The sequence below is a fragment of the Equus przewalskii genome, chromosome 21 (assembly GCF_037783145.1).
Source record: "Equus przewalskii isolate Varuska chromosome 21, EquPr2, whole genome shotgun sequence".
NCBI classification, from domain to species: Eukaryota; Metazoa; Chordata; class Mammalia; order Perissodactyla; family Equidae; genus Equus; species Equus przewalskii.
Window position 1 is genome coordinate 5048240 of NC_091851.1, and position 20279 is coordinate 5068518.

Genomic DNA, 20279 nt, shown 5'->3' on the forward strand with positions numbered 1-20279 from the left:
TCACTGAATGTTTTCAGGTGTTACAAAAATGATGAAAACTACATCATACGTGGTTGGTCTATGATCTAGGAATTAGGAATTCTTTCGGAATTAGGTTCTTTTTTCCCTTTAAATAAACCTCAGCATCTTTTTATATTTTGAAAGGCAAGATTTAAGGAAAGTCATGTGTGTGGAACAAGACAAAGACAAGATGTGGGACTAAGTATGAAAACAGTCACTGGAAGAATGTACTATGCGATAGGAAGGAGGCTTCAGCATGCTGGGCAGGGATTAGTTCAGGTACGCATTTAAAAAATGCTTTACGTACACACGACACGTTGAAGAGAAACAACATACCCTAAACGAGGCTTTCTCAATCCTGATCTAGTTTTGTAAATGACCAACAAACTTCCAGAAAACATTCAGAGAGTCAACGGTGCATTTTATTATACATCTTAGATTATACATTTCATATATGCTTTTAAAGCTTCAATTAACAGTTCAATACAAAATAAAAAACGTGTATGCAGCAGTGGTTCTCAGGCACAAAATTCAGGAGGAGACTGGAGCCAGGTTCTTCCCTAGCATATAGTGAGGATTATGAACCATGATATGGAATGTTTCCTGCTGACCTAGCTGCCGTTTTGATTGAACTTTTTTACACTGAACAGCTTTAGTAGGTATGATATTGCTAACTGGAAACAATGAGATTTAAAATACATTTATAACCTGCATTTTCTTGAAGTCTTTAAGACCTAAATGATTACTTTTCTCCTAATAGAGCTCCAAGATCATCCAATGAAAATAATATTGTCCATAAAATATCTGGAGCATCGGCCTAAGAACCACTGCCCATGGTTATTCAATGTCTTCGGGCCTCACAGGATGAGGTAATGGTATGATGGATTTCTTCTCAGTGTCCCTGGAAAGGGCTTTCCTCATGTCTGTTAGGAAACAAAGTTTAATGTAAGTACCCAAATAGCAAAACATTTTATATCAAATTTAAAGTGTATATGTAAAGTTCCCATAAGAGGTTCTGTCCCCCACCCTCACTTTAACCAGATTCTAAGAAAAATGTCTTTAGTGAGACCCCTAATCACAAGTACACCAGATGCTAACCAAACCCCAGCTGGGATTCAGCTCTTCATACAGTTCCTTTTGACAGAATCTTAGTAAAATAACAATTGACAGTAATCAACCACTGATTAATTAGTATAAGTTAACTAGTGGTAGATTCATAAAGGCAGGTTATAGGAGAGTTAAACATTATAGCTCAAATTAAATCCAAAAAATATGACTCTTAAATTTATTAAAATAATGGAAAATTCCAGTCTGGAGAATGAATGTCAATGTTTCAGCGTCCTCTTGGGGATCTGCCGCAGAAGGGGGCTCACCATAAGCATCCTCGTCAGGCTCCCCGTTGCTGGCTGAATAGTACTCTATGACCGTCCTGTACACACTGTAGCCCAGCTGTTTGTACATGTTGACTGCCACTTGGTTAGAGACTCTTACAAAGAGATCAACAAAAAATCCACCCTTCCTGTAATTAAAAAGAAAAAAAAGGAAAATGTTAGAATGTTGGAAATCCTAGAATACAAATGATACATATTTTTAAAAACAACACTTGTTTTTACTTTGCTTTGATGACTATTCATCGAATGGTTAAAAGAGGACCTTGCAGCTGATTACATCATAATCTTTTTATTGCTGAGGAGTTACGGCTATTATTTTGCAGTACAGAAAGACAACTTTCTGTTTGCATGCTAATATTTCAAAACCTACAATACTTGTTTTCTTAAAAAATAAATAAATAAATAAATAAAAAAGCATTTGTGGGGCTGGCCCGTGGCATAGCAGTTAAGTTTTGCATGCTCCGCTTCAGCAGCCGGGGGTTCATGGGTTCAGATGCTGGGCGTGGACCTACACACTGCTCATCAAAGCATGCTGTGGCAGCGATCCACACACAAAGTAGAGGAATACTGGCACAGATGTTAGCTCAGGGCCAATCTTCCTCACCAAAACAAAGAAGAAAAAGAAAAAAAGGCAGGCATTTTTTTTTTCCCCAATTCTGCTACCTGGCTTAAAAAAATTAGTTTTTTTTAATATCATAGTAATTGATATACTCATTTCACCAAGTGGTCATGCAATATTTTCACCCATATGCACAAATTAAAGATTTTGAAGCGAGCACCAGTGTGGCTATGGCCCAGGTGTAGCTACAGGATATCTGTCACAGCCCTGAAGCCCTCAGGTCCCTCTGGTCAGTGACAGCCCCTCCCTTCCCCAGAGGTTTCCACATTTCAACTCCTGTGATCATTAGCTCCTTGCTTTTTGCTGTAGATTTACAACCTCTTATAGTTTAGCTTCTCCTGTTTATGAACGTTACATACATGGAGTCATCCTGTATACAGCCTTTAGTGACCTGCCTCTTAGTACCGTGCCAGTCAGCCTTGGTGTCGCAGGAGCTTGTTCCCTTCACTTTGTTTAGCGCTCCACTGTATGGATGTGCTACAAGCTGTCCGCAGCCCTCCACATAAACATTTCTGGTTTTTACTGCTACAAACCACGCTGCTATAAATCTTTCCGTGTTTCATGGGACAATATCTAAGGTCTACAGCTAGGAGTGTCATCACTGGCTCACAGGGGTATGCACATCTTCAACTTTATTAGCTAATGCCTGTTGCCCAACCTGCTTGTTCCACCTTATACTCCCACAGTCTTGGGACTTGGTGCATCAGACATTTTTATTTTTGAAAATCTTATAGTATAGTGGTATCTGAGGGTAATTTTAATGGCATTTCAGATTACTAACGAGGCTGAAAATATTTTTGCTGGCCATTCAGATTTCTCATTCTGTAGTCCTTAAATTGGTCTTTCACATGCTTTTTCTCCCCCGAGCTGTAAGTTCTCTACGTATTCTGGATATTCAACCTTGTGTAAAGGAGGCTGCAAACCTTTTTTCCAAATCTGTGGCTTGTCTTGTCATTATTCTTATGTATCTTTTGATGAAGAAAGTTACTTCACTTCAATGAAGTTGAATATATGAAGCTTTCCTTTACAGTTAGTACTTTTTATGGCTTGTTTACAAAGTTCTTTTCTACCCTGAGGTCACGGAGACACTTTCCTATATTAGAAGGTCTTCTTAGTTTTGCTTTCACAACTAGGTTTTTAATAAATCTGGAATTGATGTATATGGTAGATAGTAATGTGGGAAAAAACTTCTCCCATATGGATGTCCAACTGTGCTACCACCTTTACCAAAGTGTATCCTTTCCCCACTGATCTGCAGTTGCCTCCTCTGAGATGTGTCAAAATCCATGTATTCCTGGGTCTGCTTCTCAAATTCTGTTCCACTGGTCTAGACAACGACTCCAGCACTCACACACAGTCTTACTCGCAACAGCTTGGTATCTGGAGGGGCAAATCCACTCATTTTGTTGTTCAAGAATATCTTGTCTCTCTTGATTCCCCTGTAAGTTTCAGAATCAACTCAAGTCCCACCAAAAATACTTGAGATTTTTACTGCAATTACATTGGTTCTTTGGATCAATTACCGGTTTACTACATCAAGTCCTATATGCCACAGAGGTAGTTTTTCTCTCCACTTAGGTCATCTTTAACGTCTCTCAATAAAATTTTATAAACTTCAGAGGTCTTGCACAGCTTTCGTTAGATTTTTCGTAAGGCCTTAATGTATTCAGATTCCAATGCAAACAGCATTGTTTTCTAAATTTTACTCTTTGTATAGAAGTGCAGTTGAATTTTATACTGACTTTATATCCAACAACTTTAGCTTTTATCAAGTCTAAACATTTATTTTTAGATTCTTGTGGGTTTTCTATTTGTGTACAACCTTAACTGTGCAAAATAGTAGTGTTGTTTCTTCTCAAACCTTGTATCTTTTATTTTTCTTGCTTTACTGTGCTATCTAGGATTTCCAGTAGAGGGGCTGAAGTAGGCATCCTTGTCTTGTCCCAGATTTCAAAGGGAAGGTATTCAATGTATCCCTGCAAATATTTACTGCAGGTTTTTGTAGATATTTTTTCAGGTTAAGGAAGCTCTCCCCCTCCTACTTCCTAGTTTGCTAACAGTTTTTATCATGAATGAATACTGGATCTTATCGAAGCATTTTCTGCATTTACTGAGGTAATAGTTTTCTCTTTTAAAGTCTATTAATGTGGTAGAATACATTTACAGATTTTCTAATGTTAAAACAACCTTGCCCTGATATATCATGCTTTTTATGAATTGCTGAATCTATTTTGCTAAGATTTTTCTGGGATTTTTGCATCTACAATGAGAGATTTTCCTTTCTCATATTTCTTGTCAGATTTAGTTATCAAGGTTATCCTAGCCTTAAAAAACAGGATGAATGTTCCCTCTTTGTTTGTGTGAAAGTGAGCTTATAGTCATTATTTCTTAAATAGTTGGTAAAATTGCCAGAGAAGCCACAGCTTTTCCTGTGGAAAGATTTTTGGCTACTGACTGAAATTCTTTAAGGCAAGGGTCAACTTGCAACCTATTTTTTTTACTGCTCTCAAGCTAAGAATGGTTTTTCACAATTTTAAAGGGTTTTTAAAATAAAAAGAATATGCAATAGAGACTTTAGGGAGCCCACAAAGCCTAAATATTTACTATCTGGCCCAGAAAGTTTGTTGACCTCTGTTCTATACCCTTAATCAATTTTTGTTTTATCAATTAGAAAGGAACATGTTCAAACCTCCCATTATGATGCTGATTTGTCTATTTCTTCTTGTAGTTCTTTCACTTGCTGCATTTTTACTTTGAACCTACGTCACTGGGTACATAAAATTTTTAATTATTACATCTTCCTGATGAATTAAATCTTATCAATATACAAATGTTTAATTATTACATCTTCCTGATGAATTAAATCTGATCAATATGCAATCAATATGCAATATGCAATCACTGCATATTGTTTTACTGTATTACTGATTACTGTAATTTACTCTGGTAATTATTGAACTATAATGTGACTACTGTTAAGTATACCAACTTTTGGTTAGAACTAACTTTTGGTTAGAATTTACATAACTTAAAAAATTTTTTTACTTTCAATCTTTCTGTACTTTAATATTTTCACTTATTTCCTATAAAGAGCATACAGTTCTGACAGTCTTTGCCCCTTTTTTTCAATTTTATTTTACTGTCATAAGAACTCTTAACATGAGATCTTAATAAACTTTAAGTGTATATTATTGTTGACTGTAGGTACAATGTTGTACAGCAGACCCTAGAGCTTATTCATCTTGCTTAACTGAAACTTTATGCCTGCTGATTAGTAACTCCCCATCTTCCCCTCTCCCCAGCACCTGGCCACCACCATTCCACTCTCTGAGTCTATGAATTTAACTATTTTAGATCTCTCATATAAGTGGAATCATGCAGTATTTGTCTTTCTGTGATGGACTTATTTCACTTAGCATAATGTCCTCAAGTCTTTGTCTTTTAACTAGTGTCATTACTCCATTAACATTTATTGTTGTAATTACTGATAATATTTGGATTCATAACTACCATCTTATTTCATGCTTATTTGTTTTGCCACTTTAGTTTCCTTTCTCTCTCTTCTCTTCTTTTAATGGATTTTTATCATTTCATTTTTTCCTCTACTTCTTTGTTTGAAAATTATATACTGTTTCTGTTTTTAATGTATACATTTAAAAATACATGTATATATGTATGTATGTATATAGGTATACACACACACCCATACAAATAAAGATCACTTAAATCTTAGCAACTAGTCTAAAGTAATGAAGAAACTGGAAGGGAAGGGAGCTTAGTGGTTTTCTACTCCAAGAGATAGAAAATCTATCTTATAAATATGTTAAATCATATATGCAAGATCGTAGCTAATTAGAACTCATTTCCTAACTCCCCAACCACTATATAATAATGCCCAATACTTTTTTTCAACAAGATACGCCTTCACAAATATGTATAAACTATATATAATCTTGCTTTAAAAATTTCTCCCCTTCCTTACTTAGTCTAAGGAGAATTTTTTAAATTCTTAAAGACTAGAGTTGACTTCTTTTTCAGCTAACACTATTTCCTCCTTTTTCTGAATGAACTCAAGTTCCTCTTGCCCCTACCTTGTCTCAGATCATTTTCAGGCCATGGTTACTTGTTTAAAACTTATTTTTATTAAATCCACTAATGAAGTGGAAAGCCTCAAGAGCCCTTCCCAGCTGCTATTCCCTTTCCTACTTACTTCTAGGCATTTAGAGAAAAAACTGGCAGCTTGACAACTGGTTAAACTTATACACACATCTCTTATCTCTTCTAAAATGGGAGCTGGCAGGAGGAGTCTTCTCTCTTAACTACTATATTACCTTTATCTCACATAATGATATATACAACTCGTCTTTTTTTAAAAATGCCATAATTTTGGCAGCTCCCAAACTATGCACCAAGGTGCCCCAAACTCAGAGGTGCTGTAGGATATTTCAAATGTCTGGGGAAAACACTGACAAACTTTACATTTCAGACACTGGCAAATTACTAGTTTGATGTAATGCAACAAATGCAACATTACATCATGCTACATTCCTTCTGATGACATAATATCTTTATGAAGCCAGGTTTTTGACAGTTTAGGTAATTTAAAAAACCCAGTACCACACAAAAATCAGTGTGAAACAGGAATGCAGGTAGTTGCTTCGAATATGTTTCCAAGGTTTGAGAAGCCATGCAATGCCCAACAGTGCACACATCTCATTAACAGGTAACCAGTTATTTAACAATGAAATAAAAATATTTTTTCCTTCAATTTGTTTATTTTTTTTCCAAATAGCTACTAGGTTGTTAGGCCATAAATATTTATCAAGCAGTTAGGACATAACTGCTAAAGATTAAACTGTTTTCTTTTGGCCTAGGGGCAACGTGAAAAAATTACTGAGATGCCAAGAGCAATGTCTACAGAGAATTTGGGGACATCTATAGTGGCAAGAACACTAAAGAAACCTTAAGGTCTTTGATTCCACCAATAACCCAGCTTACAAGCCTATGGCAGGTCACTCACTTTGAACCTCAGTTTTCCTCAGTGGTAAAATAGGGACAATAATACCACTCTGAATATGTGACAATTGTTGTGAGGACTACTAGAGGCTGAAAATGAAATTCCTGTAAACTGTAAAGCATGATAGACATTCAGACTGAAGGAAAGAAAATCTTATAAATTTTCACCAAAAGAAAAATCAAATGGTCAGGGCTCATAAATTATTTGAAAAGCATGAATCTCACCTTTCTGAAATCTCCTCTAACAACTCCATAAGTTTAGCAGCCAAACCAAGGCGTCGAAATTCTGGGGCAACAGACAGAGCTGTGACATGCCCGTGCCATTCTTCCCTAGCCACTGAGCCTTCTGCTTTACCCATAACTGCCAACAAAAGATTGCATTCAGTAATTAAACACATGGATTTACACATAAATGTAGACTTAGTTTGATACGTTTTTATTACAAAAAAACTAATAAAGTTTTAATTTTTAAGTACTACTTAAAGCCATCCAGCTAATGGTTATTAGTGCTTTTATTTGAATTTCACTTGTAAATGTTAAGCTAAATCTGTTGTATAATCAGAATTAGAAAGTTTTTAAAAAAGGAATGATATACTGAAACTAATTTTGAACACAGAACCAGAATATGTATTTTCAAAATATTTACATTTCATGGGGGTATGTGTTTATGTACACATAAATACACAATCTACAGCTCAAATTTTTGTTAGTAATGCTAATAATTCAATGAAGATGCTACAATCCTTGCATTATGGACCAAATAAATCATGCAGAAATTTAATGTAAATACAGAATGAAAGATCAAAGAAGACTGAGACTATGTCTATCTGGTTCACTGCTGTATCCCCTGGGCCTAGCACAATGCCTAAACCACAGAAGGCATCAGTGAGTTGTCAAATGGTCGAAAAGGAAATAAAATTGTAGGCATCATCATTATACTTCCAATTCTGTAATGTCTAAAACAATCAGGTGAAACCTATATTAAAATCTTAATTACGTATCCAAAATAGTACTAGCAGTATCATACTTACTATAACCCATTAACTCTCCGCCAGGTGCCTCTGCAACGATGAAATACTCTGGCCAGTGGGCGAGGTACTGTAAATAAAAAGGAATCCCATACTAGAGTCTTGTTAAGGTGTGTGAAAAGTAATGGACAGTCAAAAGTTCTTCATAAAAGGGATCTTTTGATGAAAGTTTCCTTTAAAAACTCTATTTTTACTTTATCCCCAGCTCTCTCTATCTGTGATTTCTATATCCTGTCATTATATAAAATACTTAGGTCAGCACTAATTTTTAACAAAATTGCCTGCACATACAACCTCAAACATGAATGGAGACGGCACCATCTAACACATGGTGGAGAACCAGGACTCAGATTTCTCGTATAGTCTGTTTCCCTCCTGATCACATTGACTCTCGATCTGGGCACAGCACGGCCATCACCTGAGAGTCTCAATGTTCACTGTGTCCCCTCAGAATATGAACATCATGTGCGTTCCATCCCTGGTGCCTGGCACACAGTAGATGCTCAAGACTTTCATTTTCCCATAAGTGTACTGGAAAATTAATGTCTAGTTCCTACTATAGCTTCAGCTATGAGACTTTGAAAATAACTTTAAAACTTAAGTAGCTCCAGAGGCAACTTAATTACCCAGTTTTTCCCCTCCACTGATTCAAATTCTCCATTTCTAGTAAAGCAAATAAAGGCTGACTTAAGAGTGAATGCCTGAATCATTTGCTCATTACTTAACTCTTCAACCCTGGGTGTCCTTACTGACATGAACTCATTCCTGTATTTCTTCTTAGTACATGTAAGCCTGATGACGCAATTCTATGAGGGGACACTATCAATCATATACAAAAAAAAAAATTCCTGGGGGCCGGCCCTGTAGCATAGTTCGGCACACTGCACTTCACCAGCCAGAGTTTGTGGGTTCAGATCCCAGGCACAGACCTCCACCACTCGTCAGCCATGCTGTGGCAGTAACCCACATATAAAGTGGAGGAAGACTGGCACAGATGTTAGCTCAGGGCTAATCTTCCTCAGCAAAAAACCCCATAAAATTCCTGTAAAACCTGTTCAGCTGTAAATTCTTTAAATTCTCCTCTGAAGGACAGCCATTTTTTGATTACTCTTCAAACATAACCCTTAACGTGGCAGGACAGCCAGTCTTCCTGCCATCCAGCCACTGACAATGTAACTGTGTCTCCTCTGGCTAATGGAGGAGCCCCAGACACCAGTTCACTGATCAATAAGACCTGGCAGGTTACTTTCAAATATAGCCTGACCTGGATTTTGGGACTTTTACCATAAATTTTAAGTGTAACTGGAAGCATACCATATAAACTGATTTGCATCCTAATATTTTCCCTGATTATACAGTGAAAATTTTTCTGTGTCATTCAAAATTCTTTTACTTTTAACATCAAGAGGCCTTTAATCAGTCATGATTTTTAAAATACAAATGAAAACTTCAGAGATTTTTTGCTTTTTTCCACTCAACTTTGTTTCTGATATATAGCCCTGTTTCCTGTACCTATAGTTAATTTTTACTGCTGTATACTATTCCATTGTGTAAATAGACAATTTAAATGTCCTGTCTCCTGACAATGGACATCTGGGTTATTTCCAGTTTCTAAAAAAACTTTTTAAAATCCTTGATGAATACAGCATAATTTATTAAACCATTTCCATATTATGTGTGAATGTTATTCCAAATTTTTTTATATTATAATTTTGCAATAAACATTCTTGTAATGACATAACTCAGGGGTTAACAGACATTTTCTGTAAAGGGCCAGATAGCAAATATTCTAGGCTTTGCGATGTTCTCTGTTGCAACTACTTAAACTGTGAAAGCCACGGACAAAGCCAAAGACAATATGAAAATTATTCAGCATGGCCATGTCCCAGTAACACTTTATTTACACAAAGGGGCAGTGGATCCAAGTTTGCCAACCCCTGACATAATTTCCTCTAGACATAATTGCCACTATGTATTATTTTCAGCTTCTAGGAAATGGAATTACTAAGCATTGTATTAACAAACTACCTTCCAGAAGGAATACAGCAGTTGATACTGTCACTAGCAATTCACGAAATGCTTCTCTCACCTCACCCTCATAAGCACTGAGTTTTATCATGTTTTTTTAACCCTTTATAATTTGATATTGTAAAACATGGCATCTCATTTTGGTTTTAATTCACAAGTCTTTTGATTAGTGAGACAACTCTTATGTTCATTAGCTTCCTATATGCCCTCTTTTATTAAATTATCAGTTAATATTACCCTCCTATTCACCTGCAATGGACATGGAACATAACCCAGAAATCCAACTTTGTGTTTTAAGCCACTGAGAACGTGGGGGTTGCCTGTTAGCGCAAATAACCCAAAACACCCTAACTTCACACATCTCTGCCTATTGGGGGCATGATATTGTTAATTGTTACCCAAAATCCTTTCTTCCCTTTAGTAACAGGCCCCAGTTTAAAGCTAGGCACACTCCCAGACTCCGTTATAGCTAGGTAAGTGTGGCACAGGACAGGTGCTGGTCAGTGAGATACAGAAGGGCTGCATGGTACTTCCCAAAGGTACCCTGAAAGGGAAGGACACTCTCACCTTCCCCTCTGTTGATCCTCCTGCCGGGAACATGGACGTGATGCCATTTGCTCTGACAGCCATCTAGGACAGGAAGGCCAAGGCCACCCAGGGAATGGTAGAGTGGTTCAAGTGCAGAGCCTGGTCGCTGGTGACTTCATGGAACCACCACCTGCCCTGGACTCATCATCATCTCCAAACTTCGTTCACATCAGACAGAAACAACCCATTTTGCTGAGTCACTGCTTTTTGTTGTATGCAGCTATACTCACTACAGAGGGGCAAAGATGGCAGGGGAGGGGTATTGTGATAGCTTTATATGAGACCATTATATTAGCAGCTTGTCAGGCAGTTTTAAGACAATTTTTGTTCCCATTTTTTTTTTAATTGCTTTCAATGTTGCTAATGATGTTTCCTGACCTACAAGTTTTAAAGTTTTTCAGCACTTGTCTTTTTCCTTTGGTTTGTCCATTTGCCTTACTCTTAGTAAGACTTCATTTAACTTTTTTTTTTAAATTTTATTTTTCTTTTTTCTCCCCAAAGCCCCCGGGTACATAGTTGTGTAAATACAGTTGTGGGTCCTTCTAGTTGTGGCATGTGGGACGCCACCTCAGCATGGCTTGATGAGCAGTGCCATGTCCACGCCTAGGATCCAAACCGGCAAAACCCTGGGCCGCTGAAGTGGAGCGTGCAAACTTAACCACTTGGCCATGGGGCTGGCCCCCTCATTTAACTTTTTTAAAAAAGGATACAGTTTCTGTAAGTGGATCCAAGTTACTGAAAGAAACAAGAGAAATAGCCAACAGTAAGCAGTGTTTACAAAACCAGTTAAATAAGCCCATTAAAACTAGTATGCATAAGGAAAAAATGTGCTACATCCACAACTTTAAAACCAACTTTAGGGCTAAGGAAGATGATTTAAACTACCTAACGGCCATACTGAGCTGTCACACCCACTATAAAGATATGTATACATTTTCATTTGACTGCTGCTGTTTTACAAATTACTTTATAGTTAGCAAATCTTACGGAACAAAATCTTCCATTCTCTAAATGGCAATAAATTGTTAATGGAGCTGGGGACCAACTAGGCATATAAATCACACAGACAGAGGTAAAACTAGCCCACTGCAGCATCTGACAAGGGTCCTCCCTGCCTGTCTCTAGGCCTTCCCTAACAATTCCTCCTTTCTCCTTCATTCCACCGTCTATATGGGGACTCTCTCACCACACAGTTTCTGCTCCCCACTCTTCTTCTACATTCCCACCTCCCTTTCCCCACTATCCCCAATATATACTTTCAATTCTGCAATCTCAGAAGAAGCCTACCAGATGTGGCTCTGGTGCTGCTGAGCGCCTGCCTCACCAGTGTCTGATCACAACACTCCTGAGTCAGCATTTATTTCTTAAAATGCACCTCTGCGTCCATCTACAAAGAAAGAGCTCTGCCCCTCACTTTCCTATTCAATTAATGGAACCACTATTTTGACAGGCTTAAAACCAGCTACAGTAGTCTCCCCTTATCTGCAGGGGATATGTTCCAAGATCCCCAGTGGATGCCTGAAACCACAGATAGCACCGAACCCTATATATACTATGTTTTTTCCTATACGTACATACCTATGATAAAATTTAATTTACAAATTAGGCACAGTAAGAGATTAACAACAACTTCTCTTTGGCATATCTGAATTGCCAGCCTCACTACCCTTGCACTTTGGAGACATTATTAAGTAAAATGAGGGTTACTTGAACACAAGCACTGCAACACCATGACAGTCAATCTGTTAACTGAGACAGCTACTAAATGACTAACGGGCAGGTGGTGTATACAGCCTGGATATGCTGGACAAAGGGATGATTCACATGCGGGCCATGACGGAGCAGGACGGCATAAGATTCCATCATGCTACTCAGAATGGCACACAATTTCAAACTTATGAATTGTTTATTTCTGGAATTTTCCATTTAATATTTCCAGACCTCAGCTTACCCTGGCTAACTGAAATGGCAGAAAGCAAAACTGTAACTAAGGGGGGACTACTACATCTTCAACTCTTCCTCTTGCATATCCAGTCAGATGCTTCTTTGGGACCCTTAACAATGCCTGACAGTCATATTACATTTCTCCAATCCAGCATTTCTCAAACTTTTTGGTTTCAGAACCCCTTTACACTCAAAAATTATTGCGCACCCCAAAGAACTGCTATTTGTATGGATTATTTCTACTGATATCTAAAATTTTAAAACATTCATTCATTTAAAAATAAATAGATTACATGTCAATAACTTTAATTGATATATAATTGACATATAACATTCTATTAGTTTCAGGTATACAACAGGATTTGACATGTGTATATACTGCAAAATGATCACCACTATAAGTCTAGTTCACATCCTTCACCACAGAGTTAGAAAATGTTTTTTCTTGCGGTAAGAAATATTAACATCTACTCTCTTAGCAACTTTCAAATATGTAATACAAATTATTAACTACACTCACACATTGCTTAATGATGAAGAAATTCATCGTTGGACAACTTCATCATTGTGCTAACATAATAGAGTATACTTACACAAACCCAGATGGTATAGCCTACTGCATACCTGGACTATATGTTATAGCCTATTGCTCTTAGGCTGCAAACCTGTATAGCATGTTACTGAACAGAATACTGTAGGCAACTGTAACACAAGGGTAAGTATTTGTGTTATCTAAATATATAAAATGTAAAAATATGGTATAAAAAGATAAAAAATGGTACACTTGTAAAGGGCACTGACCATGAATGGAGCTTGCAGGACTGGAAGTTGCACTGGGTGAGTCGGCGAGTGAATGTGAAGGCCTAGGACGTTACTGTACACTGCTGCAGACTTGACAAACACTGTACACTTAGGATACACTAAATTTATAAAAAATATGTTTCTTCAACAATAAATTAACCTTAGTTTACTGTAACTTTTTACTTTATAAACATTTTAATTTTTTTAAACTGACTCTTTTGTAATAACACTTAGCTTAAAACACACATTGTACAGCTGTACAAAAATATTTTTCTTCTTTATATCCTTTTTTCTATAAGCTTTTTTCTTTTTATTTTTTACTTTACACTTTTTTATTAAAAATTAAGACCCAAATACACACATTAGCCTAGGCCTACATAGGGTCAGGATCATCAATATCACTGTCTTCCATCTCCACATCTTGTCCCACTGGAAGGTTTTCAGGGGCAAGAACACACGTTGAGCTGATCTCCTATGATAACAATGCCACCTTCTGGAATTTCACCTGAAGGACCTGCCTGAGGCTCTTCTTGAAGTGTCACTTTTTTCAGAAGTATGTCCACGGTGGTTTGCTTGGTTTCTTTTTATCATGACAGATTTGCCTGTAAGCAGATAATGCACCATGAACATTCCTCTCTATTAATGAAAATCTTTCAGTGTTGGGGTCCATATTTTCAAACTTTTTAAGGAGTTTGCTGAGGTCTGCAAAAGCTTCTGTGAAACCCTTCACTGTGAATTTTCTTGGGGGTTCTTCTTTCTCTCCTGCAGTTTCCTTTTCTCTTGCCTCTTCTTCAGCTATGCGTTCCTGTTCCAGTTCTGACAACTTATTAGTCGATTCCTCAGGAACCACCTCTAGGAGCTCCTCAGTGTCATCCTCAGCCACATCCAGGTTAACTCTGTTTGTCAGGTCAACCACAGCCTCGTTGATTTTTGCAAGCTCCTCATCCTTGGCAAATCTTCGAAGTCATGGACGAACCTCTTGAGTGTCTTCTTCCAGATGCCACTCGTACACTCCTTGGTGACATTACCCCAAGCCCAAGCAAGGTTCTTGATGCAGTCAGAGATGTTGTAATCCTTCCAGAATTGCATCCGTGTCTTCTCAGTGTCTTCCTCAGTTGCAGCAATAGCCTAAGGAAAGGTCCTCAGGGAGTAGGCCTTAAAAGCTCCTTGATGCACTGGTTGGATCAAAGAGGTGGTGTTCGGAGGGAGAAACAACCCTTTGATATTGGGATGAAGACCATCAATAAAAGGAGGATGTCCAGGAGCATTATTACCAATAAGCAAAATCTTGAAAGGTACGTTATTCTCCAAAAAGTACTTCTCCATTTTGTTGGCATAGCAATTCAGGAGGGCATCTTGAAAGAGGAGCTGGGTCATCCATAACATCTTATTGCTCCTGTAGTACACTGGCTGTGTGTGCTTACTGATATTCTTGAAGGCCCTGGGGTTCTCACTGTGTCAGATCACAAAGGATTTCAAAGGATCTGTAGCCTGCAACATTGCCCCAAGTAAGACTGTTATCCTGTCCTTAGAAGCCTTGAAATCTGGCATTGACTTGGCCTCCTTATGGATGAAAGTCCTTTCAGGCATCCATTTCCAGAATAGGGAGCTTTCATCCATATTGAAATTTGCTCTGGCAAGTAATTTTCCTCCACAATCAGATTATCTAGAGTTTCCAAAAATTCTTCAGCTGCCTTCACACCGGCACTAGCAGACTCACTACTCACTTTCACATTATGTAATGAATACGATTCTTCAATCATTTAAAAGACGCAGAGCTAGCAGGAAATTCAACATCGTAGTCAGATCCAGCCTTTTCTTTCAACATCACAAAGTTTTTGCTTTGGCTGTGATTGTCACAGTACCGAGAGGAACACACTTCTGTGTCTGATCTGCAATCCACATTATTAGAAGTTTCTCCATGTCTGATATAGGCCCTTCTCGAATTTTTGTTAATCTCACTGCCTTCAAGGAAGCACATCCCAAAAGCTTCTGCCACTCTGTTCTTGTCCTTCAAGATCACAGCTATGGTGGAGTGGGACATCCCTGACTGGTGAGGAACAGCCATCACTGATTTCCCACCTTCATCATCCTTAATCACTTTTAATTTCATTTCTAGTCAATTACTTGATGGTCCTCATAGTGGCAACATTAGCAGTGGATTCTGTATGCTTAGGGGCCATGATGAACAAAACAATGAGATTAAATCAAGCACAAGAGAAAATGATGCAATCAAGAGATGCAGCAAACACAAGATGTATGAGGCTGCTACTGGCATTAAGAGAGGATACTGATTTACAGTATGATTCAGCTGATTTACAGTAAACTAATTTTTTAAAGTAGAAAGAGTACACTCTAAAATAATGACAAAAAGGTTAGTATAGTAAATACATATACCAATATGCATATAGTCTATTATTACCATTATCAAGTATTACGGACTGTGCCTAATTGTATGTGCTATACTTTTATACAACAGGCAGCGCAATAGATCTGTTTACACAGCACCATCACAAACATGTAAGTAAAGCACTGCACTACGTTATCATGGTCATGATGTCACTAGGCAATAGGAATTTTTCAGCTCCATTATAATCTTATGCAGTCCATCATTGACCAAAGCATCATTATGCAGTGCATGATCATAGCCACCATGCTGTACATCACATCCCTGTTACTTACTAATTTTATAACTAGAAGTTTGTACCTTTTGATCACCTTCACCCATTTCGCATGAGTAACTTTTTTTTACCAAAAAAATCACCATTTTCTAAAACAAAAAAAACTTAATGACAAGAATGGCATTGTTTTAACAATTTCACAGATGTTTTTAATGTCTAGATTAATAGAAGACAGTTGGATTCTCATATCTGTGTTTGTTATGCTTGCTGTTACAGGATCACCTATCTGGAAAACTCCACCATGCCCTTGTGAGAGGAGGAGAGCAGAAAAGGCAAAAAACCATCTTAGTATTATCATGAAAATCTGACCTTGCAGAACTCCCAAAACAAACTTGAAGAGCCCCAGTCCACATCTGGAGAAGCACAGCTCTGATACAATGACTATTTTATATCCTCTCATCTCACGTCAACTCTCCAACAGGCCACCCCCCTTCTCCATCTCAGCTGCTTCCTATTTCACAAAGAAAAGACGACAGTAAGAAGAAAGCTTCACCAGGTCCCACCACAGAAACCCACCTACAAGCATCCGCACCCATACTCTACTGGCTCTTCTGTAACCAGGCCTGGAGTTCTGGTGAGCAGATCCCAACACCTCTCACCACCCAGGACCCTGCTTCTGCAATTCTCGCTCTCCTGCGAGAAATGTACAAATATGCTGTAGACTTAGCCATCAGCAGCTCTTGACATTAGTTCCCCACTCCCTCTGCTTCTGAGACCCCACCATCAGGTTTTCCTCCCACCTCAATGGGCCCTAGGTTTCCTTTACTCTAACAGTGGATGCCCAAGGGCACCATCCTGGAGCCTCTTTTTTTCTGTCTACACTCACTTCATCACTGATGTCACCTAGCTGATGTCTCCTGGTTTTAGCACCATCTACACAGTGTTGACCCCCAAATTTCTATCTTTAGCCCAGACCTAAACTAGAGAACTCCATGCCCAGATGGTGCCTGACTTCTCCCCCTGGGTATTTCAGTACACTCGGCAGAGAAGCCCAAGTCTTGTGATGGCCTCTTGAGGATCTAGCCCTTTGACTCTGACCTCGTCTCCTCATACCATCGCTCCCTCTGCTCCAGCAACACTGGCCTCCTCCTCCTGTCTGAAAGGGATCTCTGCCTGGACGTTCCCCGACCCCAAAACCCACATGACCCACTCCCTCACCTCCCCTGGGTCTGTCTTCAGTGACACCTTCCCTGAATACCTACCTAAAGCTGAATTCCCACTCACTTCCTATTTCCCTTTCCTGTTTTCATTTTTTCTTTTGTGCTCAACACTAAGTTCTAAATGTTCTATTTTCTTGTTTTTCCCTCTAAAATGTAAATTCTATGAAGATTTTTTTTTCTGATTTGTTCACTGCTGTGTTTCCAAGAGTGGTACATAGTAGGCCTGCAGATATTTTCCCAAGGTAAATAAAATATTTGTTAAATTCACCACAATATTTCTACATCCACTGGATTTTTTTAAGGAAGATTAGCCCTGAGCTAACTACTGCCAATCCTCCTCTTTTTGCTAAGACTGGCCCTGAGCTAATGTCCATGCCCATCTTCCCCTACTTTATACCTGGGATGCCTACCACAGCATGGCTTTTGCCAAGCAGTGCCATGTCCACACCTAGGATCTGAACAGGCCAACCCTGGGCCGCCGAAGCGAAATGTGCGAACTCAACCGCTGCGCCACCGCGCTGGCCCCACCACCGCTTCTTTCAATTCCTACTGCAACACCCTAATCCTGTGATTCTCAGAGTTCCCTACTGAGGTGCCCTCATCAAAGTGAGAAATAGGAGAAAATGGGAAGAGGAGTTCCCTCACCAGCATATTCTGAAAAGGCCTTAACGAGCTAGATGACTCTCTGAAATCTAATGTTTTATTATAAATATTCATGGTTATTTTCCTTCCACTCTATTCACTTTTACATAAAATATTATGGGTCCCTTCCCAGATCTTCAGTTAAACCTGATTCTCCAAGAGGCTTTGCTGTGGCTGTCCTTGAAGCTTCAAGGCACTCTGGCAGCTCCCTGGCCCGCACCTCCCAAAGCCAAGCCTTTGTCAAGGCATCGTCTCTGGGCCACTGCCAAGACCTCCCCATGGCTCCCCTGCCTGGTGCACCTCCTCCACCCACCTCCCGCTCCACACGGCCCGTGGTGAAGAGCTCAGGCTCCAGAGCAGTGGTTCTCAAACAGCTGAGGATTTCATTTCGTTCCCCAGGGTGAGAGACCACCCTCTAGGAGTCAGTGCTCCAGGGCCAACCCCTTGGACTGGATTCCTGGCTTCACCCACTCCCACCCCGCGGCTCTAGCACCGGGGCCATCCCACTCGAGCTCTCAGCACCCTAGTTCACTCCTATATACAATGCGAATAATGAGAGCATCCACCTCACAGAACCGCGTGGATTAAACGGGTTACCACAGTGCCAGCGCTGGGCACGGTGAGAGCCCCGTGCAGGTCGCCTCAGTCACGCCGCTTCGACTGGGAGGCCCCAGAGGGAATTCTTCCCACAGGATCAAGTCTAAACGCGTCAAAGGGGAGTAAAAGTCCAGCGTCACCACTTTCTCTGACTGCTCCGTCACAGAAAGCTACTGCTCGTCTCCGGGGGTGCGGCCGCACCTCAAGCTGTCCCCCTCCACAGCTGCGTCCTTCTCCAGAACTTCCTTCCCTGTCACTATCGGCACTTCACCCATCCTTCACCGCTCCTCCCCTCTTTGAAAGGTTTCTAGTCACCTCATCTCAAGTTCTTTCCCTCCTCCTGACACTCGAATCTGAACCACCCGGTCCTTTTTTTCACATACTGCCCCGCTGTCTCTAAAAGCGGGTGTGGGAGGGAGGAAGGAAAGGGATGAAGCCAACGTAGCAAAATGTTAACTGCAGAACCGAGCTGACGCGTCTGCGGCTGTTCACGGCAAAACTATGGCCAACTTCCTAAATGTTCAGAAATTTCCGTGATAAAAGGTTCTCTTAAAAAAAGGAGGGGGGTGGTACCTGCAAGTCACCCAACTTAAGTCGGGTTGAAAGAAACCACACGCGGTGGGCCTCCACCAGCACGTGCCCCTGCCCCAACTACACAACACAGAAAAGCCGTCCGGGCTGGGCGCGCCCCGGGAGGAAGGGCCGCCCCGCGGGACGAGGCGCCGCGGGGGCCCCGAGCGCCACGCCGCTTCGCGCGCACAGCCAACCAGCACCACCCGCCCAAGCTCCCCAAAGGCCGAGCGACTAGCTCCTGACCTCGCAACCACGCCCGCGGCCCTAGCCTGGAGAGTCCACCACATAGAGGACACAGCCGAGTCCCGTGCTGTCCCGGGCCCGCAGGCCGCAGACCGGCCGCCCGCCGGGGGCTCAGGCCGCTCCCCAGCTCCTCGCGCCCGGCGCGCCCTGACAGGCGGCCGCGCTGCCCCGCGCCGACGAGCACGCGGGGCTGCTGGACAAGCCTGAGCGCCTCGGCCAAGGTCAGCAGGGCCGTCCGCGCGTCCGCCCCGGCGCCGGCCTCTGACCATGAGCGCCCAGGGAGGCGCCCGTGACGGCCCGGCGGGCGTAGCTCGCGCGGGCCCGGCCTGGCTGCAGATCCGCGGCCCGAGCTCCGGCCCAGGGCGCGCCGCACTCACATGTTGTTGAAGCGGAACAGGTCATCGCACGTGAAGGCCCGGAGGGTGGTCATCGCGCCGCCGCGGCCGCCGCCGCCGCCGCCGCCGAAACCAGACCGCCGCGACCCAGTCTCCGCCCCGCCGGAAGTCGGCCGGAGCGCGGCTGCCCCGGGGCCGGGTGGGGAACTGCTTCCGGGCCACGGGTTGCTCGGCAACCACGGCAGCGACGCAGCTCCCTCTGGCGGCTTGAGTCGGGAATTGCCAGACCACTGCTGTAGGGTCGCCAGGGTCTGAAAACCCCTGTGTTGGAGTGACGGAGAAAGTAGACTGTGGGATCACCTAGGAAGGGAACGAAAAGCTGCCTGGGATTAGGAAACCACAGCAGACAGCGGGGTTCAGGACCAGGTGGATGCCCCGTGGTAAATGAGGCAGGAAGTGGAGAGGAACGGGAGGGTTCCTGGCCCAGAGCGGCCTGGCCCAGTGCTGGCGGCTGCGTAGGTGATCTCAGATTTTCTCATATCACGTTTAAAAACTTAAAAAGAATGGCCGGCTGGTGACCGAGCAGTTAAGTTAGCGCCCTTCGCTTCGGTGGCGCGGGGTTTCACCGGTTGG

General features: G+C 41.2%; 1 protein-coding gene across 14 annotated transcripts; it reads right to left on the reverse strand.

The window, feature by feature from the left end:
* Positions 1-400: 400 nt before the first annotated feature.
* On the reverse strand, positions 401-19849 carry NAA20 (N-alpha-acetyltransferase 20, NatB catalytic subunit). 14 transcript variants are annotated; one of them, XM_070588756.1, is made up of 9 exons: positions 19689-19811; positions 16406-16547; positions 13416-13534; positions 11381-11405; positions 10650-10828; positions 8058-8124; positions 7252-7387; positions 1374-1519; positions 401-923 (listed from the first exon to the last, which is right to left on the reverse strand). In XM_070588756.1, exons 5-9 carry the CDS (start codon positions 10710-10712, stop codon positions 838-840), a joined length of 498 nt encoding a protein of 165 aa, XP_070444857.1. In that variant the 5' UTR covers positions 10713-10828; positions 11381-11405; positions 13416-13534; positions 16406-16547; positions 19689-19811; the 3' UTR covers positions 401-837. The 14 variants fall into 14 exon arrangements, with proteins under 14 accessions (XP_070444857.1, XP_070444855.1, XP_070444854.1 ...); XM_070588754.1 differs by lacking the exon at positions 19689-19811 and adding an exon at positions 18465-18609; XM_070588753.1 differs by lacking the exon at positions 13416-13534 and having other exon boundaries at positions 19689-19818.
* Positions 19850-20279: the final 430 nt, after the last annotated feature.